This window comes from Peromyscus maniculatus, chromosome 5 (assembly GCF_049852395.1).
Source record: "Peromyscus maniculatus bairdii isolate BWxNUB_F1_BW_parent chromosome 5, HU_Pman_BW_mat_3.1, whole genome shotgun sequence".
In the NCBI taxonomy this organism is placed as follows: Eukaryota; Metazoa; Chordata; class Mammalia; order Rodentia; family Cricetidae; genus Peromyscus; species Peromyscus maniculatus.
In genome coordinates, this window is record NC_134856.1 from 76,554,629 (window position 1) to 76,580,577 (window position 25,949).

Sequence of the window (25,949 nt, forward strand, 5' to 3'; positions counted from 1 at the left end):
ATGGATGAGAAGCCCTCCTAATGAGTGTCTTGGTGAAGGGAAGGGAAGCTTAAACCTCCTAGGAAGGTGCGGTCGGAGTAATAGGCTCAGCCTATTATATAACTCAGCAAACTGCTATTGGCCAAGGCAATTTTAACACGCTTCATGCATAGTGTCTTTTTACGGGCTCAATGGCTGAGAGAACTGAAAATTGAATCTGTCGGGTGAACACAAAAACTAACAGACCACAGAAGCTGCTGTTTGCTAGTGATGCCTGAGACCGATATCCCTAAACAATCTCTCAGCCACATTGGTTAACTAGAGACAGACACTGGGATTAGTCACCATGGCTGCTACGTGCCTGAGTATATTCAGCAAATGATTAGGACTTCAGAGTCCCCTCCGTGCTGAAGGCAAAATTTAACACTTTGTGACCTTAGCAGTTTTTATTAATGATCAAAATGAATTTGATTCTCTCTCAAATGGGATAAAAATCAGAAGCCGGGATGAAGTGTTTTTAATGGGAGCTATGGTGCTGTCAATGGACTGCGTCGACATCCACTTAATATGTAATAAGGATCACAGCTCTTAGCAAGAAACAAGACAGAAAGGAGGGCATTGTCTGCATTTCATAGAAACAGCTATTTTCCTCCTACCTGGAGTAGAATTTCCCTTGCTTGGCTCTCTGTTCATGCTGTAGCCTCATGTTTTCTAGTTTGACTGGGCTTGGAATAAATCCGATTTCACAGCCTTCTTTCACCAATCGTCCTATCCACCAGTCATTATTAAATTTCTACACACAAAATCAGAAGTATTGGAATGAATTAATGCACAGAAGTTTAAAGATCTGAATCGATTTCTTCTATAGCAGCTGCTTTCACTGGAGAGAAACATGGCAGTTAGAAGCATGCATCGAATACCAAAACTCGAGAAGCCCTTGGGTTGATGGGTTCAGCTCAGAAGAGTGAAGTATGCTTGGTGTGATCAGCCAGGAGCCCAAGAAAGGCTTTGCATTTCCTAATCTCCCTTCCCAGTGCTGCTTTTAGGATCAGGCTGATCCTGTGAGAAGCTTTCAAGGTTCTATGGCCCATACCTAGCGAAAGACAATTAGGAACTAGGAAGTCTTATAGAGCCCTTCCCCTTATAAAACTGGATTAGCTGGAAGTACTAATATTGAGAGAGAAGTACGGAAATGTACCTGAAATACTTTGTATCAGCAAAATGTACTGCTGTGCAATTTTACAATCCCATAGTACAGTGCTCCCAGATGGTTTTTCTCATGTTGATGCTGACAGTTTGTCTCTTGCAGGTAAAGTATTTATCTCGAGTCTTCACAATCTAATTTTAGTTTCTTCAATTAAATTTATTCTCAAACATGTCAAAAAATGCCCATGGTTTTTCTTTCCACAGTAGAAAATGATCCCGTTCAAAGTATTGGCGTCAAGAAAAGTCCCCGTATTAGTCTAGCTTCCTGCTGTAAAGTAGTTCACCATCATTTCTGAACACTTTTGTCTCCTCTTTTGAAATTGGGAGCTCTCTCACTGGGTGGTCATGAGCTTCTTCACTCCCGCCCCTTAGTGCGCTTGTCAGGTAACTGTCATGAGCTCCCTATGAATTCTTCCAACTCTAAATTCCCTCGGGTCAAAAAAAAAAAAAAGCTCATGTTCACACAGACTCATCTAGGAAGAATTACGGTCACTACGGTGTCCCACAGAGCAATCATGTGACATGTGGACACCAAACAAAACTTAATTAAAGGTGAATTTTCCAATCTCCAGCCTGGGTCATTGTCAGCTTAGGGGCCAAGGGTTTTCTTGGCGTCAGCTTCTGGTCTCACTTGCTCTGATTCCCACCGTTCCCTTCCCACTGCAGAGATTATGCTTCTCCGGTGGAAAGCAACCAAACCCTCTCCCAGGAGGCAGGCATGGTGATTCACAACGGTAATGCTAGCACACAGGTGAATGAGGTGGAGGCGGGTGAGAAGTAGGGAGATCATAGCAAACTTGAAGCCAGCCAGGGCTATATAGTTAGCTTCAGAACCTGGGCCTCATAGAAAGTTCCAGGCCAACCTGGGCCGCAGAGTAAAATCTTGTCTCATAAGAAACAAAAAAGAAAAAAGACTCTTCCTTAGATAACTCCAACTTCAGACATCAGGGGAAATCACACATAGTCAATCAAGGTTAATCATTAAGAGAGACAATGCAGGACACACATAAAAATGGATTGCCTAACAAAATAGTTCCCAATTTCTAGGACACGCAGCCCAAAGGGGCCCTGGCATTCCTTCCAGGAGCCTCTGACTCCTTTCTACATTCAAAGTTTATTTATACCAGAAAAGGCTGCGAGCCACTGATTTAGCTGTATTTTAGACAACTGTAGCTAGACCTGATGCTTTTCACAGCAGTAAGAAATCAGTGAGAGTCAAAGGTGAAAAAAATCACACTGAAAGAAACTGAAATTTTCCTTACTTCCTTAACATGCAGAAAATCTTTTGCCTCGAATGAGATGGCCATGCCTGGCACCGGAACATCATCCTCCTGGGCTGCGCTGTACCTGACATTGGTCCGAACTGCAAACGCAACAGGTTTTGTCTAAAGAGGGACGAGAGGAAAAAAAAAATAATAAGAAAAGAAGTAACAGTGGCCCTCCTTTTTTTCCCTCAAGTACAAAGACACCCTCAAAAACTGTTGGAATCACTGCTCCTTCTCATTGGTTCCTCATCACAAAGCAGCTTCTTAGTATTCTCAATGAAGGTGCTTGATCTCGGCCACACCCACCCACTTCTGAAGTAGAAAACAAAAAAGGTATTGTTCTCTTTGAAAGCACTGAAGTAATAGAAGTGAAGATAAATGAATGAAATATATGTTTACAACACTATAGCAGGCAACAACCGGAAACCAGGACACACACACACACACACACACACACACACACACACACTGCATAATTTGGTTTGGATGGAAACAACATAGAAACTGCCACCCCTACCCTGAACATCCACTTCAATTAATCATTAATGATGTAATTCCCAGTAGTATAACATTTGGAATGGAAAAATAACTAGAGAATATATGCTCCAGTCTTAGCAACTATTATTCACGGCTGCAGGGAATTATGAAAGCATTGACCTTTTTATCCTACCATTTTTCCTCCTTGAGTTCACTCAGCCACTAAAGATAACATTAATTTAGCCATCCTTCACTGTTTGGTGCTTCTGAAAATTCACAGATAAGTATCTGTTCTCATTGGCAATACATGCATATTCAGGAGATGGATAAATTAAGGAGGCTGATTTTTGTGGCATGCATATTCTGAAACCAGGGGCTATTTTCCCTTTCCTTGTTTCCTGGGTGTAAGATCAGACAGAATCTGAGACACCTTGGCCTTATAGAGTGTTCACGGGAAGGTGAGACAGCGGAGAGCATGGTTATAGACCAGTACAAAAATCTAGGGCACAGTGGGACCCAAGAGATGATCTAGACCTTGAGGGCAGCAAAGCTAGGTCAGCCTTCTAGACCGAAAATCAGGATGAGCTCTGAGACTGAGTTCAAGCTGCTCTTCTCCCAGCTTCAGGCTCACAGGCCTCCCAGGTTTATTAGAGAAGCTTCATCAGGGCTTAAGGTAAGGTGGCAGAGAAAATGGACTGCATAGACACAGGGCTAGCCTACAGCCCTGGTAAGACATCTATAGGGGGAACTCCAGGGCTGGCTGTTGTAGAATTATATTTGCCCACAGTTTTATTCAGGGTCGTGATTAGGATGCCAGGTCAGCTGGGAATCACTGTGGCCATTCTGCTGTCACTGGACTCTTGTCACTGCTCTGAGGACCACATCCTCAGACCACTCTCCTGCATCCCTTTCTAACTTGCTTTCCTGCTGTGAAGCGCAAGACACCTGAGGTAGCAGTGGATCATCCAGTCCAATTTCACTTATGACCCTGTGCCAGAGAGCCACGTGGGCACGTGCTACGTTGTTTAAGGTTGACTAGTAAGGTGCCTGTGCTCTGTTGCCCCCTTATGGCACATAGAATTCAAAGCTTACTATAGATCACCTCATGAAGTAAACCTAAACAGATTACCGAATCAATAAACACTAATTCACAAGAGAGTAGCAAATCACCCTCCAGCTAATGAAGTAAAAGTGCTTTAAGAATATAAAGCCAGGGGCTGGGGAGATGGCTCAGAGGTTAAGAGCTCTTCCAGAGGTCCTGAGTTCAATTCCCAGCAACCACATGGTGGCTCACAACTATCTATAATGAGATCTGGTGCCCTCTTCTGGTGTGCAGGGATATATGCAGACAGAACACTGTATACATAGTAAATAAATCTTAAAAAAAAAAAAAAAAAAAAAAAAAAAAAGCCGGGCGGTGGTGGTGCACGCCTATAATCCCAGCACTCAGGAGGCAGAGGCAGGCGGATCTTTGTAAGTTTGAGGCCAGCCTGGTCTCAAAAGCGAGTTCCAGGATAGGCGCCAAGCTACACAGAGAAACCCGGTCTCGAAAATTAAAAAAAATAAGAACATAAAGCCATGTCTTAGTTACTACTGTCTTCACCCTATTTCTAGTACCTAAGGAGATGAGAACCAGCACATGATACAAAAGTTAAAAACTCTCATTCTTTTCTTCTAGGTGGTTCTTCGCTTTGCATGTGACATTAGAAAAGCAAGACTGTGGGAGTGTCTGCCACCTGGCAAGCAGTGTGCTGAGTGCTGTGCATACACTGATGAGTATCACTAAATCACCAATGGTTGTTTTCCCAGATGAGGCTCCAAAAGCTTTCCCAGAAGCCTGGCATGGTGGCTCACATGGCTAACCTCAACACTTGGAAGGCTTAGGCAGGATGAGAGCATGTTCAAAGTCAACCTGGGCTAAAGAGCAAGACCCACTTCATAGAAACAAAACACACCACAACAAAATTGTCCCAGGTTGTAATCAATGGAGTGGTTACTCAAACGCAACCTCCTCCCCCCAAAAGCCCAAGTTCTTTTAGTAAACTTAACTTCATGGCAGTTTCAGGCTATTTACATGTTTGTATGAAATTTTGAAGATCTGAAAATTATATTTTACATAGTGTTAAAAAGTGGACTGCTTTGGGATATCTTTTCATATGCTGTGAATATGTTACTCCCATTGGCGAATAAATAAAGCTGCCTTGGCCTATGGCAGGACAGGATGGAGCCAGGTGGGAAAATCCAAAAGAGATAGTGAGAGAAGAAAGGAGAGTGAGTAGAGACACCAGCCACCACCCAAGGAACAACAAGATGCCAGCAGACTGGTAATGCCATGGCCATGTGGCAACATTTAGATTAAAAGAAATAGGTTGAGTTGTTATAAGAACTAGCTAGCAAGAAGCCTGACCCATAGGCCATGTAATTCACAATTAATATTAAGCTTCTGAGTGATTATTTTATAAGTGACTGTGGGGCCGGGTGGGACTGGAGAAACTTCCAGCTACAGTTGACTAGTACCCTCCAAAAGAAAGAAAAAAGGCATGAGTCTACCTTGATTCTCATAATAACTGAGCAGGTTCACAAGGGAAAACTGTCATTCATTAGAAAAGTCACATACTTTCATATTGTTTTGCTTGAATCAACTTGAGGTTTAGTATGTCAGTAGCAATGGTAAGTAATGTTTTTCATTTATTTGGATACATCTTTCTTTTTTTCCCTCAGGATATAAGGCAGTATTTCATGCAACAAGAATTGAGATATTAAAATTCTGTGGCTTCATAGCTTCTAAAAAGCTACTTAGGGAGACCATGAGGAAGGACATAGCTATTTTCATTCTGAAAAAAAAAATGAGTAGAAAGCTATGGAAAATTCCTTGGGATGAAGTATTAACTATAAGGATTTTTAATAGCCTGGAAGTTATTTCAGGAACATGATAGCTTTACTTTGCAAGTTGATTAATTTTTTGTGTGTGTGTGCGCAAGACTGATTTTCTATGTACCTTTGCTGTGGCAGCCCTGAATGCTGTGGCCCAGTGTCCTCCACAGTGTCACTAAGAACTCTGTGGTTCAACCACATGCCTCAATTCTGTTTCCTTACACTTTTCATCAGTTTATGGCTGTCATCATGAACTTCTTCTGGAGATGAATACACTTCATTCTAAGGTGAGCCCTGCAGTTACTAGACATGCTGCTAAAGATCCAAGCCACCTGGTATCATCACCACCCTCCGATCCTTCACTCTCACACTAGCCCTACTTGACCTAGAGACCCAAAGGGATTCCAGAAATATCTCCTAACACTACTCCAGCTGTCCACCTTTAGATGCTTCTGCTGACTCCAGCCCTCTATCCCTCACTCTAGTCAGACAGTCTGTCTAGAGTCATCCAGTGACAGATGTGTACCCAGAAAGCTAGTATGACAGGCCCCAGAGGATGGTCTTGGATAGCTCTGTGGCCACAGGACTTTCGGTGTTTTATATCTAGTGGGTGTTCTTCTGGCTCTACAAAAGTTTCTGTGGAAGCCTATCAGAGATGAGCTTACAGCAAGAGCAGCTCTTACGTCCTCACAGCCTCCTACAGCTACTAGGCTTCACTCTCAGAAAGCAATTATTGTAAGTAGAAGATAATTCTGTTATGAACTCCTCTGGTCATGAAGTAGAATACACAGACCATCATAGATCTATGATACTAGCTCCAGCTTTCTCCCCAATAGTTGGCTTAATGAGTTCATATTGAAACTAATAGTTTAAGTAAGTGCAGCATAATGTTTATTTTAATTTTACTAAAGCATGCCAGTTGCATAATACTATTCAAAGGCCAAAGGGAATTCCTTGAAGATTAAAAACTTCCAATTATGATTAGTACAATTATGTAGATTTTTATGCATGGAGACTTGTTTATTCTTACAAAGCTGCATTATATTATGTTAAGTAGCAAAGCATACATTTTCATTAGGAAGGATCAAAGAGCATAGGATGAAATTTATAGTTTCTCTTCTAGTGGTTATGATGGGCTTGCCTTAAATATGAGCTACTCCCAACTTGCTATCTTTTAATAAATTTAAAGAAAAATACAACCTAATTACCATTAGATGTGATGATCAACAAGAGAAGGGGCTGGAAAGCCATGGCTGAGTGGTTAGGAGCACTTGTCGTTCTTGCAGATGACTGGGTTTGGTGCCCAGCACCCACATGGTGGCTCACAACTATCTGTAACTCCAGTTCCAGAGAATCCAACGCCTTCTTCTGACCTCTGGTGACACCAGGTACACACAAGGTGCAAGCCAAACACACACAATAAATAAATAAATCTTTAAAAATATTTCAAATTGCTGACCTGACCTGTTCTAATATTCTAGCAGAGATGATTCCATAAGTAGTGCATTTCAAAGAAGTTACAAAAGTTACATAGAGATAAGTCAGCATAGAGTAAACATGGGGAGGCTGGATGGCCCAAATAAATCAGGGTGATAAGAAAGGCTTTTCTGAATTCTCAATGATCTGTGAACCTTCAGTCCATCCATCTATTATCTTTGTATTAGAGATTGTTTTGAACAATAAGGGTACATTAATGAACAGCATTACTGAGACTACCTGCTCTCCAGAGTTCACAGCTGCAGAGACAGAGCAGGTGTGTCAGAATCTTCTAGTAGGCCAAGAGGATGAGGACCAGAAACTGCTGTATGAACCTTGTAACCCAAAGGCCAGCTGTTGATAACCAGTTCAGCAGCATGAAAGGGGGTAAAACCAAACAGAAGAGGGAGAATAAAAGGAGAAGACACAATGGGTATATAGAATGTCCAGGGAAATCTGTGATGAGAAAGAAAGGGATGGAATTGGAAATGTCACAATTTTTATTTTTCTCTTTCAGTAGATGGGAATAAAAATATGATGATACATGAAAATGAAGAAAGAATTGATGGTAAATGTAGAAACAATGAATTCCATGCTAGACAAAGGCAAGAAGGTGTAGTATACACATATACTAGAGGCTTCAATGATAGAATGTTATCTCAATGACTCACTTTCTCAATGGAACAGGAAGATGGGGTACAGGCAGGGGAAAAGGCAAGGTAGGGGTAGAAGAGAGACAGATGGTCTAACACTTAGCTCATCTAAGAGGGAGTTAGGTGAGTGGAGTAAGCAGTTGTGGTGGGCTTTCAAGCAAGCTCCTGTAAAGTCCAGTTAATTGATTTCTAAGCTATTTGTAAGCTAGTTCTGCTACGCTAGACTATAAAGAAAATCATAGGGAATTGAGTTAAAAGTATGGCCCCTTAACAAGATATAATGGCTTTAAAACTGTCTTCACTATGTTGCCTTCAATATTACACAATAATATAATATATGTTATATATATATATATACATATATATGTATATGCTCACACACAGAAGATAGATAGATAGATAGATAGATAGATAGATAGATAGATAGATAGATAGATAGACAGATAGATAGATAGATGTATACACATGGTATATGTCACACACATGTTACATACCTTGCATGCATTATATACATATATGTAACATGTATGCATAAGTGTGCATATATAACATATGTGCATATATATAAAGCCATTCTTACTTACCTATGAATCTCAGAAATGAGTTACTAACCATTCAGGTGATTTGAATTCCTATTTTGATAAATGTTTCATGTATTTCCCATAGTATTAGTTATACTTTAGTTACTGCTAGAGAAATCAAGTTGATTTCTTTCTTTTAGTGGAACCAAATATTCAGCAGCTACTCTACACAGGACACTGTTGGGAATGGTTAACTCACTACAGACACCAGGCTATAGTCTGATCAGGATTAAGTTTTAGTTACACATCTATAAATGCAAGTGTATCTGTGTTTACTTAATTTAATTAGAATTAAGCAGTGTGTGCGTGTGCATGTGTGTGCGTGTGCGTGTGCGTGTGTGTGTGTGTGTGTGTGTGTGTGTTCCTATATTTGTGTTACTTTGGAATGAACCTGGGAACTCAAACATGCTAAATAGGCATGATACTGCTGACCACAGCTTCAACCCTCTTTTAATTTTTTACTTTAAGACAGGGTCAATGAAGTTGACCAAGTTGGATTTGAGGATAACCTTAAACTTGTTATCCTCCTGCCTCAGTCTTATGAGTAGCTAGGATTACAGATTTACATCACCAGTCCTAGCGAAGGAGTAAGTGTTTTAAAATAAAATTTGAAATTTCATCATGCTAAAACTATTAAACTTGCAGAATATGAAGTTAGAGTTGTATATAAAACAAAATATATGGGATATTTATTTTATCTTCTAAACAGATAATTTAAAGTGATAAACCTGTAAAAGCTCCAAGAAGTAAATAGTAATTCCTAAAATATAACCTTAAAGATCTTATGATGGGGGAATGTCTTTTTGTATGCTGTGAAAATATGTTGCTCTGATTGGTTGATAAATGAAGCTGTCTGGCCAATGGTGAGGCAGAATAGGGTTAGGTGGGGCATTCTAACTAGAGAGGAGGAAGGAGAAAGCAAGAACAGACACTGCCAGCTGCCGCCATGAGAAGCAAGATGTAAAGATACTGGTAAGCCATGAGCCATGTGGTAAAGTATGGATTTATATAAATGGGTTAATTTAAGATGTGAGATCTAGCTAACAAGAATCCTGAGCCAGTAGGCCATGCAGTTTGTAATTAATACAAGACTCTATGTATTCATTTGGGTCTGAGCGGCTGCGGGACAGTGAGGCCGTGGGAGCAGGGTGGGCACAGGAAAACTTTCAGCTACAATCTCATTTGAGAGGAAAAATAGGGCAGCATCCATGAACAACCAAACAGGGATAGTGCTCGGAATTACAGAATCCTATTGCTAGCATAATAGTGAAAACAGAAATATGCAGCAATGTAGCACACTTCCTTTCTCAGACTATTCACCCTGGATCCATAGTCTCCCACTCAGGTATACTAGAGCATCAGTTACTAGCTTCTTCAGGCTGTATGCTTACGCTCCCATAATCAAAGGTTAAGTCCTAATCTCAAAGTGATGGTATAAAGGTGGAACTCTAGGAATCAATCAGGTCATGAGGGTTGAGCCTTCATGAGTGGACTAATTGAACTCATGATCTTCCTTTCTTAGCCTCTTGATGGCTAGGATTATAGCTACGTGTCACTAAGCCTGGCCTTCTGTACAGTATTTTTATACCAAAGCCCATTCTAGTCAAATATTATTTCTTTGTTCGAAATTCCTATATGCATTGAAAAAAATTGATAAATGTTCTGTAAGTAGAAATCTGCTATGTATTTTGATACGCATGTACTTAGAATTCTTTTTAACTTGAATTTTTGTTTTTAATTCAGCGTTGACTCGACAGGGTAGTTCAGGACACAGGACTTGCTTCTGCATGTTGCCTGGGACCCCAGTGGGAGAACTCATGCTGACCTCGGACAGAAGACAAGCTAAGCAGTGGAGATGCCTGGTTTCCCATGTGGCTGGATTCAAACACAACTATTAGGACTCTTAGTAGCTGGCTATATCTTTTGTGTACTTGCCTCATCCAAATCTCAGATAAACAGCTTTATTGATATTCTTTGCTTATGCTTCACCCACTTGAATATCCTGTTTGCTAGCCACTTTCTCCCAGTGTTGCTTCTATCTTTCGGTGAAGTATGAAAACAAACAAAACACAAACAGTGGAATGATGTGGGGCTATCTTTCAAGACAACAGCAACAACACCCCCTGAGGGGCCTCAGTCCAGAGTGTGGCCCAGCAAACTCAGGTCTGAGGCGCTGCCTTTTACCTTGGCCATCATGGTTCCGCGCAGTATTTTTCTCTCTCGCAAGGATGGGAGGGAAGGATTTAAGTGGAATCAATAGCAGGGTCTCTTTAAATGACTGCCCGGCATTTAAACTATTATAAAATGTCTATTCTATACTTATTTAGAAAATTACACACTCCAAGGAATTTCCGAAGAAGCATTCTAAATAAATGCGAGAAAAGCCCATTCAGAGTCCGTGCTGACAAGCACAGGCAGACACATTATGTTTTGTGGTAATTAGCCAGCATCACTTTATCCTCTGCTCAGCAGCTGCGGTCTTTGCTGAGGTTGTAAGCTCTAGAGATCAAGAGGTATGCAAGTATTAGAGCACCTCTTTTCCTATTTCACTGGGAGTGGTTTGTTTTCTTGAACTGAAAGAACTGAGCAGATCATCTCCATAACCAAACCAAACAATTTTGCAGAGCAAGTTAGCACAGAGAATTGTGGGTAGTCAATTCTATAGAAATGTACACCCCCCCCCACCCCCTTAGCCTGACTTGGCTGTTGTGGGTCTTTCTTTTTTTAAAAAAAAATTTTTTTTACTTTATAATTTAATTTAATTTTACATATCAGCCATGGATTCTCTTGTTCTCTCTCCCTCCCCTACCTTCCCCCCAGCCCACCCCCCATTCCCCTCTTCTCCATGGCAAACACTCCCCTGAGGATTGAGTTCAACTTGGTAGATTCAGTCTAGGCAGGTCCAGTCCCCTCCTCCCAGGCTGAGCCAAGTGTCCCTGTATAAGCCCCAGGTTCCAAACAGCCAGCACATGCACTGAGGACAGGTCCTGGTCCCACTACCTGGATGCCTCCCAAACAGATCAAACTAATCAACTGTCTCACTTATCCAGAGGGCCTGATCCAGTTGGGGTTGTAGGCCTTTCTAAAGTAAGGCTCTGTGGCTGGCAGAAGCTCTGACAAAGAAGGTGGGATGGGGTCCAAAGAAGTGAACACCAGGGAAGACAGAAATCTGTACTGTGGATGAAAAGGTGTTTAGGAATGAGGGACACTTAGTGTGACCAAATTATCATTTAAATCCACAAATGAGCTCTGAAAAAACAAAAACAAAAACAAAAACAAAAAAAAAAAACAAAAAACAAAAACAAACAAAAAAAAAACCTTGTAATATGAGACAGGTGAGATGGCCTAATGATTAAGCACATTGGCTGCCCTTCCAGAGGATCCAGGTTCAATTCCCAGCACCCACATGGCAGTTCAGCACCATTTGTGCCTTCTTCTGGTTTCCTCAGGTACCAGGAATACACATGGTATAGACATGCATGCAGGCAACATACACGAATAACATTAAAGATATAACGTCTTTAAGGGCCAAAGATGGACCAGGCAGTGGTGGCGCACGCCTTTAATCCCAGCACTCGGGAGGCAGAGCCAGGCGGATCTCTGTGAGTTTGAGGTCAGCCTGGTCTACAGAGCGAGAGCCAGGACAGGAACCAAAACTACACAGAGAAACCCTGTCTCAAAAAAAATCGAAAAAAAAAAAAAGTCAATGATGTTCCAAATGGTCACTCAAGACATCTCCATTTCAGTCTCCCAGATATTTACAAACTCTATGGCCTTCAGAAGGCAAAATGTGGAAAATAATTAGCAGTTGGCAATGGTGGCACATTCCAGTGACCCCAGCATTTAAGAGGTCAAGACGGGAGGAGCATGTGTTCAAGGACATCCTGAGCTACAAAGTGGTTTTCTTCAAAACATCAAAACCAAACCAAAGGAAACAAAAAGTAAGCAGATACTACCCTGCAATCACCTTCAGTTCACATGGACTGTGATACCTCAGTAAAACCCCCCACTCTATCCCCTACAGACAAAGAGAAGCTTAAACCAGGATTCGTAAGTGTAAATAAGAACTTAGACCCCTTTTCCCCAGGTGGCTGTATCTGCTACAGGGACTTTGAAAAACACAGTCAAGGATATTTGACCAAAAGACTAAAAAGGGAGGCAGGTTAAAATAAATTATATGGTCTGTGCCTTTAAGATACTACTCTGCACTCACCTTCAGTTCACATGGACCAGATCTGCAGTCCTAGAAACATGATTTAACTGGAAACACACTTCTTTTTTCCAAATTGTTTTAGAATACAATAGATAAGAATAAGCTTAATTTGAATACTAACCATAGAAATCAATATGCTTTGTAAATCATCTCAATTACTCCTCTTACAAACACACACACACACACACACACACACACACACACACACACACAGAGAGAGAGAGAGAGAGAGAGAGAGAGAGAGAGAGAGAGAGAGAGAGAGAGAGAGAGAGAGAAACATGAGATATGGCATTACTTCTAATTACTGAAAAGAAGAAACATGTCTTTTATATAAAAAAGTGTGTGAGTGTGTTTCTATGTGCATGTGTGTGTGTATCTGTATCAGTGTATGAATAGATTGACAGATATGTGCAGATATGTATGTATAGCCTATGGAGTCCATTTAGTTTGGATATGTATGTGTCCAGGGCTGACTACTTGGAATGAGAATCTGTGTGGGAGTTTTCCCTGGATTCTCCCTTCCTCAGCAGCCATTGACCTCCTGTGCCTCTTCCTCTATGGGTGGAACCGTGTGGAATCTCACTTGTCTACATTGGCATGTCAACTGGTATTATCATTACTGACACTGGTCTTGTTCAGGCAACATTATTGGATGGATGCCTTTTTCCTCTTATGTCTAGGGGATACAATCTATCCATGGGTATCTTGGGTATCTGCTTCTTACCATCTTTCCACTTCCTCTTCCATAATTTTTCCTAAGCCTTGGGTTTAGGGGTTGCATTTCAGATCTATATATCCCACAGTCATTCTTTGTCTGCATTTTGATCATGTGTGCATCTCTGTTATGGTCTCCATCTTTTGCAAAACAGAACTTTGATGAGGGGTGAGAGCACACTTACATGTGGGTCTAAGGGTAGGGATTCAGAAAACAGATAGTACATGGGTTTAGTATAGTGGCAGAAGTACGTTCTCCTCTAGGCTCTATGACTTCCCAGCCACAGGTAGTTGACAAGGTTTACAGAACTAGGCATTATTTCCCCACTGCTGCAAGGGCCTTTTGGTCCAATTAGACAGCCGTTGATTACCTCCAAGGTAAAAGTGCCACTACTCCACTACTGTGGATATCTTACTGGCCCAGGTTTTGTGGTTCAGGGATTTTTATAGCTGAGTAGGACTACCCTACTGATTGTTTCTCTCCCTTTACAGCTTGAACAGCATCTTCTGATACTATGAGGCTTTCAGGTCAGTTCCTGTCTTAATACTTCCAAGTCCTGTGTTTGAAGTGCATGGTATCTTCAACAACAGAGACTTACCTCCAAATTCTGGGAGGCAACCAAGGGCAATGGCAATAGCCCATATTGTTTGGGTGGGTCTCTTAAACTCCCTTTATCAACCATACAGGAGGAGATTTCCCCTCCATGGTACTGGGGTTTTGTTAGATAGTTTATTGCTGTGTGTGTGTGTGTGTGTGTGTGTGCGCGCGCATCATCAACCCAAGTGGTATAAATTATTTAAACCATATATTATATGTAATTTGAGGTAAACAAAATATTTTTAATAGTAAAAACATGTCTAAAAAAAGAGAAAAAAAAGCATGTCTAATAATAGCATAGACACCTCTCAAGTACCCCTACAGATCTTTTTGGTCCCTACCTGCCTCTTGTGCCAAGCATCTTCTTGGCAATCCCCTTATATGAGACCCGTGAGTGGTATGGGATCCTCTTCATCATGCTTGAGTACAGAGAGGAACAGACATGATGTCCAAGGGGCAGACCTCAGAACAAGCGTGATTTCAAGTGCTAAGTAACATCATCTATCTGACTGTCTTGAGACATGGTTTCTATAGTACCTCAAGGGACAATCTGAAGGATTAAGCAATCAGTCACACTGAGAGGCAGTCAAGTCAAGGATGGCCATCACATTGGCTTTCCTCCCTTCCTCCTCTTACTTTGGACTTCTGCTGTGTTACATCACCCACTTAAACTCTTTGCTTCTGCTTTTTAGGGAACTGGGAAGTTGTCTAGATGGGCAAATAACCTATGTCATGTATTAGTGGATATATAGATATGTGTAGCCACTGAAAAACACATACGGAAAGAAAGCATCTATTTAAAGGGACCAAGGTTTAAAAATTGCATATCCAATATAGCCAGCCATATTGGATTCTTTTTGGTTTTCACAAAAGTGTGTATATAGTCTCTAAGCTGTTAGATGGATGCTGAGTTCACAAACACCGTTCCTTTTTTAGGGGTTATTGCAATCTAGATAGTTGACTTCTGTAGGTAATATTTAGAAAGAATTCAGGTGTATGTACTATGAAAAATTTAACTGGGGGACTGGAGAGATAGTTCAGCAGTTAAGGATGCTTGCTGTTCTTGCAGAAGACCTGAGTTCTATTCCTAGCTTTCATATCTACCAGCTCACAACTCCCTGTAGCTTCAGTCTCAAGGGATCTAATCCCCTCTTCTGGCCTACATGAACACCTGCACACATGTGCCACCCACACACACATAATTAAGAATGAAAATGTGAAAAAAAACTAGGAAAAATAAGAAATGCAATGCAAAGGCTCTATGTCCAATAGATAGCAAATAAAAATAAGTGTTATTTTTAATAATTAGTAAAACTTTATGAGAGAGACTGAAATAAATTTTATATGTCCATGAGATGCTATGACACATAAAGGCCTTAAGACTAAATAGAAAGGAATGAAATTAAAGTCTTACGAAAGAGGCTGTGATCCCTTTGGGTGATGGCCCAGAATGTGCTACACACACACACACACACACACACACACACATACACACACACACACACTCACGCACACCAAAACAAGAAAGCCCTCAGTTGTTTTACATGTGTGTGTATGTGTGTGTGTGTATGTGTGTACCTATGACAGTAATTTAAAAAGAGATCATAGATTGGGGGAGGGAAGAGTCCTCATGTATGAAATTCTCAAAATCCTATTAAAAAAGAAATCTAAAAGTATATTTTCCTGTTTCCTTACACAAATTCTTAGATCAAAAGGTATTTACATCTTTAAAAGTTTGCCATGAAGTACCAAACTCCCCTTCAGAAAAAATTGCTAATTTTCACGCCCACCAGCAGAGGATAAATGTATCTATGTTCTCCACAGCTCCTAAGCTTTGGGCCTGAAAATGACAGAACAGGTGAAATTTGTGGGTTCTATTTTCTGTAATTGAGCTTGTAACACTTGACAGAATCAGGACAGTTATTAAGTTATTTCCACTGAACTCCAGAATTTACTTGTTAAGTGTCTCTCTCACAGCCAGGGCATATTCTTGGCGATGGGAAAACAGAGAAGAATGAGTTTTCTCTTACCTGCTGGAACTCCACTAAAGAGAGCAATGAACTTTGTCAATTCTTTGTGTGTGTGTAAGTTTCCCAAGGGAGACATTCTAAATGATTAATGTCCATAGGTAACACTTAGACACAGGGGTCGCCTTCCTCTCCAAGGCCAGGAGTAACAATCATTTACTGACCAGGCTGGCAACTTAAAAAAGAGAAAATACAATCCCATACTTCTAACATTTCTAATTTTAATAATCTAACATTAAAAATTCATAATCTTCAAATAAATGAAGTATTGCTTAAAACTGGCAAATGCACTTAAGCTTATCAAAGTGAGAGGTGGATCCTACAAACAAATGTCTTTGGGGGAAAAAGGGTACCTATATTCTAGATTTGCTTTTACTGCCTGGAAGCTATTTAAAATTCATTGTTGGAAAGCATCAACAGAACCAAAGGCATAATATTTTCATGCCCTAAATGTAGGGAACTCATTCTCCTTTGAGAGCAAGTTACCTTTCTGAAATAGCCTGGAGCCATTCAAGGCCAAGTTACATGGACAGAACAAGTAGACGATCAATTTGGGAGATAAACTTTTTAAATTAAAACCATTGCTTGAGGGGCTGGAGAGACGACTCAGCAGTTAGGAGCTGCCACTGGTTTTTTTTGCAGAGAACCTGAGTGGCTTTCCCAGTACTCAGGTCACAACAGCTGGTCACTCCCGCTCCAGAGGATCCAATACCTTCTTCCCACCTCCACAGGCACCAGACTCATGTTCACATACCCCATGCCACACATAGGCATGGAATAAAATAGAGAAAAAAATTAAAAATATCACTTGACTATGAGTCATGGGTATTTTTCCTTGTACACTGAATGTACTGTCTCAGAAGTTAGACCTAGTAGTTGGTTAACCATTTTTATGAAAGAATGTCAGCCTTACTGTAAACAAATTTCTAAGTGGTCTTATTAAATAAAAAACACGGAGCCAGAAATGTAGGTTAAAGCCTTAGAGAGATCAGGGAAATACGGAAAGCCATCAGCCAACAACCTCACCTCAACAACCCCCCTGCAGCTTCCAAAGAGAGCGGCTTCCTGTCTACGCAGGCTTATAGGCCTTGCTTTTCTGCCCTCTCATTGGCTCTTAGCCCAGCTACCTCACTTCCTCTTCCTACACAGCTCTGTCACTGTCTGTCTGCACAGACCTGCAGGTCTCTATGGTTGGCACTGGGATTAAAGGCGAGTGTCACCAGCTTGGCTCTGTTCCCTAGTGTGGCCTTGAACACACAGAGATCCTGCCTGCTAAGGGATTAAGGGCATGGGCTGCCTGACTTCTTTGTTTACTTAAAATGGCTGGCCTTTGCCCCCTGATCTCCAGGTAAGCTTTATTTATTAATGCACAAATAAAATATCACCATATTTTAGCACAAATAAAATATCACCACAGTCTTACTATTGAAAATCTAGAATTTTCTTTAATTTATTTGGTTATCATAAGCCATAAGATTCTTAGGTATGGTCCTGTGATTGCTCAACACAGGCTTGTTAAGAGATAGGATCACAAAGTCTATAAAGTTTGTGTTTACTCTTCACAGAAAAAAATCAGGAATGGGGCTTCAGGACACACACAGGCACACATCTCACATACATACACACACACACATAGGAAATCACATAAAATCAGTAGTACTGGTTTCGGGCTATTTTGTAAAAGGGATTTTTTTTAGGCTGTGCAGCATTTGGTCCCATCTTGAGTGTAAACTCAGAAGCAGGATGACGCTGCACTTTACTGTGCCTGTAAACACGGCCATCTGTCTAGCATCACCCATAAGACACAGAGCAATAATTAACTTATTTGTAAAAGCAAAAAAGGGTACCACCTTATACGCTTTTCAAAATAGACGGGGAGAACATGAGCACATGGGCACATTAAAACTGCACCAGAGGAAACAGGTCTGAGAACTTAATCAAACACAGCATATAGCATCTTTATCTGGACTCCATATAGAGGACCCCTAGACCAAGCAGTGATGGCTTCCACCACCCTGACATCTGACCATCCAGTTAATGACAAATGGACTGACAGAAAACTGCCCATTGGCTGAGGGACTTCAGCTTGGCTCAGCTGCCACTGCCAATGTGGCCTACCTTATTACCATTCAGCCCCCTTCTACAGCCCCCACATGCCCCATTGATCCTTCTGAGATTAGTCCTCTACGGCTTTCATGATCCTGCATTATTACGGGTGGTTTTAATGTCAGCTTGCCACAAATTAGAATAACCTGTGTAGGGAGTCTCGCCTGAAGAATTGCCCTGATTGCCTTGACTGATGCGAGAAATCCCACTCTGGTTATGGGCAGCCGCTTCTGGTAGCATCCCAGATTAAAAAGGGTACTTCAGGAGGAGGTTTGTCTCGGTTTTGCTTGCTTGGCCTTCCATCTTGCTGCAGAGTTGATTACTTCATCCCTGCTGCTTCTGCTGCTGCTGCTGCTGCTGCTGCTGCTGCTTCCTTGCTGATAGTAGACCAGTATTTCTAAGCTTCCAGTGTGGACTGGGGGCCGGTGGCTCTCCAGGAACCTTTGGGTGCCTCGTGCCAGAGTAGGACTACTGATGAACCCCATCTTGTTGGTTGAGTGACTACTGGTCATCACCTCACCCCGCCCCCTCCCCCGCCCCCGTGAAATACAGCTATTTTGGAACTCCTCCAACTGTTGAAGCATCCAGCTTCTAGGACCAATGACAGGGTCTCGGCATCCTAGGAGTGGTTTGGCCATTGTTACTATTTTAAAGTTCATCTAATGAATTGCCATACAAACATCCATCCATTCCGTCCCCTTGGTTCTGTTCCTCTAGAGAACACTTGATAACACTTATACCGACTTGACTCATGGTTCTGTAGCTTGATTCGAGCCTGAGGCTCAGCTCAAACCTGCATCTCTGTGGCCTATAACTGCAGCAGCATCTCTGGCAGTTTTCCATACACAGCTGGTTAACTAACCCATCACAGAGATTCTTTGCATCTCTGTCATCTTCCTGCCTCTTTCTCTAGGAGTCTGAACTCTGCTATGGTTTCTTTAAGCCTATTGTAGCCATTCTGTTACATACATATATGGGTGGATATGTACAGTACATATAGGTAACTATATGCAGATTCATATAGTTACTATTCAATGTGATATAAAATTTTAGAGTTAATATTAGTGGTTAAGATTAGAATGGGAAAGTCTGTGTTTGCCAAGGGCCAGCTATCAATATGGACCATCAGAAAGCTGGAACTGAAGGACTAATGGCCTAAAAGCCACAGGTGGACTGAGAAGCTCTGCACAGAAAGGCTGCCTTGACTCATAACTTTTATGGAAGCTTCTGATGAGGAGATTCCCATACCAAACCTGCTGGTGTCTACCATTCCAAGACTGCAGGGGAACTGACCTGCAGATGGACTCATCCATCACCCCCTTTCCATTCTATAAAACTCCAAGTCCCCTGTGCCATGTGTACACAGACTACTTCCTCAGAGACTGCAGCTCCTCAATTGTTCTGATTAAAAGATTCTGGAGATGCCGGTCTGCTTTTGTATAATTCCAAGTCGCCTCCATCAATCCTGATTTAACAGTAACCAGTGAAAGCTGCCATTTAATAAAGTCTGACTTTGTAGAAAGAGACAAACATATCCATCTATGATTATGATATAGCATACTCATCAAACATGAGTGTCACACCAAATCCATTTTTCTTCTCTTGAAAAGAAATGCTGACTATTATCCCGAAGTTTAACCACTCAGGTAATCACAGGCTTCTAGGATTTACCCCCGTGATGTATGAAAAAGAGTTTGGGGAACAGAGCAACAAAAGCAGGATGAAGAATTTACTCCTCTTTCATTTCAAACATCCTGTGACCTGCACTCAAAGGCAGGTGTAATCGGGGATGCCTGCGATTGTTTAGGATGAAACCTAAGGAATCTGTAGTGTGTTCAAGCAGGAAAAGGCTTTGAAGAGCATTTCCCCCCCTGAATGTCCCTGCCTCATGGGAGGGCCCCCTAGGAGCTCCAGAATACCTATTTTCATTGTTAAGATTTTTCTTGCAGTGCTAGAATTGAACATGAGGCCCAGCAAGTGCTCTGCCTCTGAATACATGCTAGCCCCTGAATAGCTACTGATAGTCCTGGATGGATATTTTTTAAAAAAACTAATAAAATATTCAACTCCTTCAGTATTTATTCATAATTGACTTATAACTATACATATTTATGGAGTGTGGTGTGATGTTTTGATACATACACACCACCTCTATGTGTAACAATAGAGGTAATTGTACCCATCACCTGGGACATGTATTGCATTGTGGAGGAACATTCAAAATTCTTTTCTGTAACTGCTTTGAAATAGACAATACCTTATTGTCAGCCATAGTCGCCCTACTGTGCAATAGAATCAGATGTGGAGGGGATTTTCAACCTGTGTCTGCAAACAAGAAGATGATGAAGGAAAGTGGAAGCCTTGTTACAAAAGAAAACCTGCACTCAACCTATTCTGTAGCAGCATCGGCAGGAATCTATCAAAAGCAGATGACACATGCTTTATTGCAAGCTTTATATTAATTGCCGCTTATCCTTTCTATAATGTGGTGGCTTCAAGCTTCTCTGTTCTGATTCGATATAAAACTTACTGCCTCAGATTTCTAGGTTCAGCTGCTATTTGTGGTCCCATGATGTGCCTTAAGCTTAAAACTGGCCACATTTGTGTCCATATTCTACCCCCTCACATTGGAAAGAGGAATATCACAGGTGGAGCAAACATGGGCAAAGCCCTGAAGACCACCATGCGGGCCTCCAGCTGCCATTGTTCCCTTATTTTAGGAGCTTAACAAGGTTTCTAGTTATGGATCACATATTTACTAACATTATATGTTTTTCACTGCACACCTTCTTTTTTTTTTTTTTTTTTTAAACTAAGACATCCTTGGAGAGTGCAATCTTGTTCATGAACTTGGTGTGTAAGCAAGCCACTGCCCCTCAGCTGTTCTCAGCCACTTTGTAAAAGTGAAACCAAATGGAATTAACAGCTCTGTGCATTACCTGGCCAAGGGAGGTATGCTCAACAAAGAGTAACTGTCGGTAGATAACCAATCTGAATCCTGCCAGATTAGTACTGCCAGGTAGATGAACAGATTCATTATTTGGAGGGAAAGCAATAAGGTTTCCATGGAGATAAATCAATAATTATAGCTATACTCTAGGAATGTGGCCTAAGGATAAGCATATGTTATAATGAATGCAGTTTTGGTACATGCCCCTGCTCCCTAGAATATAATTCCTAAAATTCTTAGATTCTTCAAAATGAAGAGTCTTCTTGTATGCTAATGAGATAACCACTGGATAGTGGCCAGGGCTTCCTGGTTAGCCTCAGGCTCAGAACTGCCAGGCGAATCCAACCAGTGATTAGGGGTTACTGATTTTGACCTCACCTAGTGATACCCATAGGAGAGAAAATGGACTGAGATTGCCTTAATTACCAGAGATCAGTGATTCAATCATTCATACGTAAGTAATAACACCTCCATAAAATGAAAAAGAAACGTCTAGGTTGGTAAACAGGGAGGTGAGGTACCCCGAGAGAGCATGGAAGCTCTGCCCCATTCCAATGCCTTGGTTTATGCCCTTCTCCCATATTATTCTTACTGAGTGGAATTCTTTTTACAATAAACTGGTCATCTAGTCAGTAAACTTTGTTCATGAGTTCCATGAGTCAAGAGTCATTCTGTTTTTTTGTTTGTTTGTTTGTTTTTGTTTTTTTTCATGACAAGGTTTTTTTCTGTGTAACAGTCTTGGCTGTCCTGGAACTCACTTTGTAGACCAGGCTGTCCTTTAACTCACTGAGGTCTGCCTGCCTCTGCCTCTGGAGTGCTGGGATTAAAGGTGTGCGCCACCATTGCCAGGCTTTTTTATTTTTCTTAAAGACTTTTTTTTTTTTTTTTTTTTTTTTTTTATGCATACAGGTGCTTTGTCTGCATGTATGCCCGCAGACCAGAAGAGGGCATCAGATTGTGAGCTGCCATGTGATTGCTGGGAATTGAACTCAGGACTTTTGGAAGAGCAGCCAGTGCTCTTAATTGCTGAGCCATCTCTCCAGTCTTCCATGAGTCATTCTTACAAATTATTGCATCCAGGGAACAGGAATAGAAACTTCCAATGTATAGTCAAATCAGACAAATCGTGTTTAACTTAGGAACCCCCTGCTTCAGACTGGTGTCTGAAATGGGGCTAATCTTGTGGGACTGAGCCTTTTTACCAAGAAAGTGTACATAAACTCTAAGTCAGAATATCAGAATGTAATAAATTATAGGGCACTGAGTGGGTATCTGTAGAAAATGGAAGAATTTCTTGGCATATGGTTGGAAAAATTAGAAGTGCTGAGAACTGTAAGGGAATAGAAAGGATGCTTCCCTGCTAGCATCCCATGATTGAACACAAGGCTAATGTAGTCAACATTGAAACTGACCTTTCAAAAGACTAGTCAGGTGCTTTGCCGTGCTTCTCAGCTACCAGCTTATCCACCAAGACCTTCTCCTTGGGAAATGGGAGCTTTTTACCAAGAGCATGAACAAGGCGGTCACAACTCCTAGGGGGCAGGGAGGTACGTTGACATTCCTACCGTTGTCCATCTCAACAATGCACACTATTGATCAATGCCATCTTCATTAGCCCAGCTAGAACCAGGCTCGCTGCCAGGCCTCATGCCATGGACTACAGTCCATGGTCCCGGAGAGCCAGTCATCCTTTGGGACCTCGGCTTCTCTGTGTACTCGACAACAGGTACCCAACTGTCCCAACATGTTGTCATATTCAAAGTTTCAAAGTTCCTCTACTCCGCCATGAAAGCTCCTTCTACCCCAAACTCTAATTTTTATCTTTTCAAAAGGCCCCATTCCTGGGTAAGTAATTTCAGCAAAATATCTTCACTGTCAGAGCTAGAAGGGCCCTTTGCCAGAGAAAGCAGCCTTCTCATTTTAAAGATGAAAAACTGAAGCCCAGCGATTTCGTGTCTCGTTCAAGGTCACAGAGAACAGCGTGGCGGGGAGCTGCACCTGGGCTCCCAGCTCCTCCAGCACCGTCTCCAGTTACACCCAAGCCTGGTTCTGATACATGCAAAACACAACTGAAACCTCAGCAAATTATTTTTACCTTGAGGTGGTAGCTTTTAATTGCTAGTTTACAGCCAGGAAAAAAAAAAAAAAAGATATATTTTTAAGAGGCAAGAAAGACTGTAAAGTCGATCTCATTCCCCACTTTGGCTATTTAAAGCAGGCATGTTAATTCTCTGTGTGAACGACAGAGGAAGGCACACATTTCTGGCATCACTTCCCAACACACCAGTGCACCAGATGAGTATCGACTGATGGCTCCAGACACTAATAAGTCCAGAGTCTGTTCCTAGGAAAATGCTCTGCCTGCGTCACGAGGGCTATTTTCAGCCTTGCTGCCTTCAACTGAATGTCAACCAGCACTGGTGATTCTGAATTTAAATGGGATTTCAGTGAGGGGAGGAGAAAGTGAATATTATTTTCAGGGTTTGGATTGTTGACAATGTTTTTTAAAGGGTGCATTAAATTTTTAGGCATTTATAAGACTTTTTAAAGCCCTTTGAATGATAACCCAAATAATACCTTTATAGTGACTGATTCATATTTGATGAAGTAGAAACACAGCTGTCTAAATCATGTATTTATTTTGGCTGCAGGTGGATTCTAGCATTCTGTGCTGCTATGGTTTAAATAAGTCAGTGGTCTTCAGTCTGTGGTGCTTTCAAGAGATGGTGAAACCTTTAAGATGTGAGGTACAGAGGAGGAAGTGAGGTCATCAAGGACATGACATCCATCCTGTCACATTTCTTTACTTCCCAGCTGTCATGAGGTGAGAGCCTTCCTGTGCTCCCACTCTGATATGCTGCCTTGCCCCAGCCCCCAAACCAGTGCCAACAGACCAAGGACCAGAGCCCAGGCCCAGCTGGACTTGCTTCTCTTGGACCCTCTTGGGATCAACAGAAAGCTGACTTACACATATGCTGGATGGAAATGGTTTGTGGTGTGTGGGGAGGGGCAGTTTGGGTATGAAGCACACACATTAGTGTACACCACTACGTGTGCACATGCAGTCAGGTATCCTCTTCTACTACTCTCTGCCTTATGGCTTTGAAAAAGAGCTCTTTGCTGAATCGTGAGGTCACCATTTTGGTTAAACTGCTTGGTGAATGAGCTCTTGGGATCTGTCTGTCTCTGTTTGCAATGCCGAAGTTATACCCACACTCAGTCATGCCTGCATTGTTATGTGGGAGCTCGAGATTTGAACCCAGGTGCTTGTGCTCACATAACACGTGCTTTTACCCACTCACTCATCTCCTCGGTTCCATGTACTTTTTAAAAAGTAGAGCTGGACCCCACCTGAAAACAATTACACTAGAATGGGTGGATCCAAAAGCATGGGTGCCTGTCCCTGATGGACATTGAAACATTACAGTTGATTTTCATTCATGTCTGCAAGAGCCGGATACCACTACCAGCCCTGCAAATGCTGCTGAGCCATGTTAACATCTCACAGAGTTCTGAAATATAGATCTGAAAGTAAAGAAGTAGGTTGTGTTCATATTCACATATTTTCTTCTCTCTTTTTTAATCTCCCTCTTCCCTATTTCTCTTTCTTTCTTTCTTTCTTTCTTTCTTTCTTTCTTTCTTTCTTTCTTTCTTTCTTTCTTTCTTTCTCTCTCTCTCTCTCTCTCTCTCTCTCTTCTCTTTCTTTCTCTCTCTCTTTCTTCTCTTTCTTTCTTTCTTTCTTTCTTTCTTTCTTTCTTTCTTTCTTTCTTTCTTTCTTTCTTTCTTTCTTTCTTTCTTTCTTTCTTAGACAGAATCTGATATAGTCCAGCCTGGCCTTAAACTCACTATATAGGCAAGGAGATCCTGAATTCCTAATCATCTTGCCTCTGTCTCCTGGGCGGCGGGACTACAGGCTTGCATTACCTCTTTTGACTCAGAACTTACTCTCTTCACAATGACACTCAAGTTCTGTTTTATAGCAGATCTGACCAGTACGACGAAGTTGTCAAAAATGAGAAAGCAGGTCCCACCACAACCTACTAAGCTGAGATTACTACAGAAAGGTAGACTGAGGTAGCTGCATTCTAAATAAAGCTACATAGAATATTCGGAAGTGTACAAACCCTAGTGACCAAAACTACTAGAGGCTTTCTCCTAAGTCTCCCCAGTTTCTAAAGACTGAAGAAACAATAGTAAATTGGGAAGTTTAGTTGGGAGATATATTCATGTTAAACACAATTTTAGTATAGATGCAAGTTTAACAAAGGAGCAAACCCTCTCCTATTAATTCCGCAAAGCCCCACTCCCAAGGAGTAACATTACGACGACGAGGAATAGCTGGAGTTTAAGAACAAAGTTAGGTAGGAAGGTGGGTTATGGAGTCAACAGAACGGAGACTGCCACATTCTGTCAGTCAACTGGGGCAAAAGAAGCAAGAAAAGAGCTGAGACCAGGAAGCCATGGGGTGAAAGTGGAGGGGCCTAAACATGTAAGGTCCCAAGAGCTCTGCAAGAGATGGGGGGAGTGCCATAAAGGAGCCTGGAAGAGTTCCCTGGGAGAGGAGGAGATGCTGGGGTTCAGCAGTTCTGGGGTGCATGATTCTTCCTCTAGGCACTGATGTTCTTGAAAGGTAGCTCAGCAGAAAACATGTGTGCTTTTGTCATGGTGTCGGGTGGCAGGTACACAATAGGGGTTTACCCATCAGAAAACATTTGCAAGACGTTTTGTAACTATGCGCATATACCTTGTGCTTCCTTTTCTTATGCCTTCTCTCATCCTTTCAGGGTTTTGGAGACATAGTCTCACTTTGTACTCCCTGGCCAAGAACTT

The 25,949-nt window shown here is 41.6% G+C and overlaps 1 protein-coding gene across 12 annotated transcripts in view; it reads right to left on the reverse strand.

The window, feature by feature from the left end:
* Nucleotides 1-25,949, reverse strand: part of Cacnb2 (calcium voltage-gated channel auxiliary subunit beta 2) — a 357,073-nt gene that overhangs the window by 30,884 nt on the left and 300,240 nt on the right. For all 12 annotated transcript variants that reach the window (XM_006989938.4, XM_016008208.3, XM_006989931.4 and 9 more), the window contains 2 exons: nucleotides 2,448-2,570; nucleotides 636-772 (listed from right to left, as the gene is read on the reverse strand). In XM_006989938.4, the coding sequence (XP_006990000.1) occupies nucleotides 636-772; nucleotides 2,448-2,570 (260 nt within the window). The remainder of the gene's footprint in view (nucleotides 1-635; nucleotides 773-2,447; nucleotides 2,571-25,949) is intronic.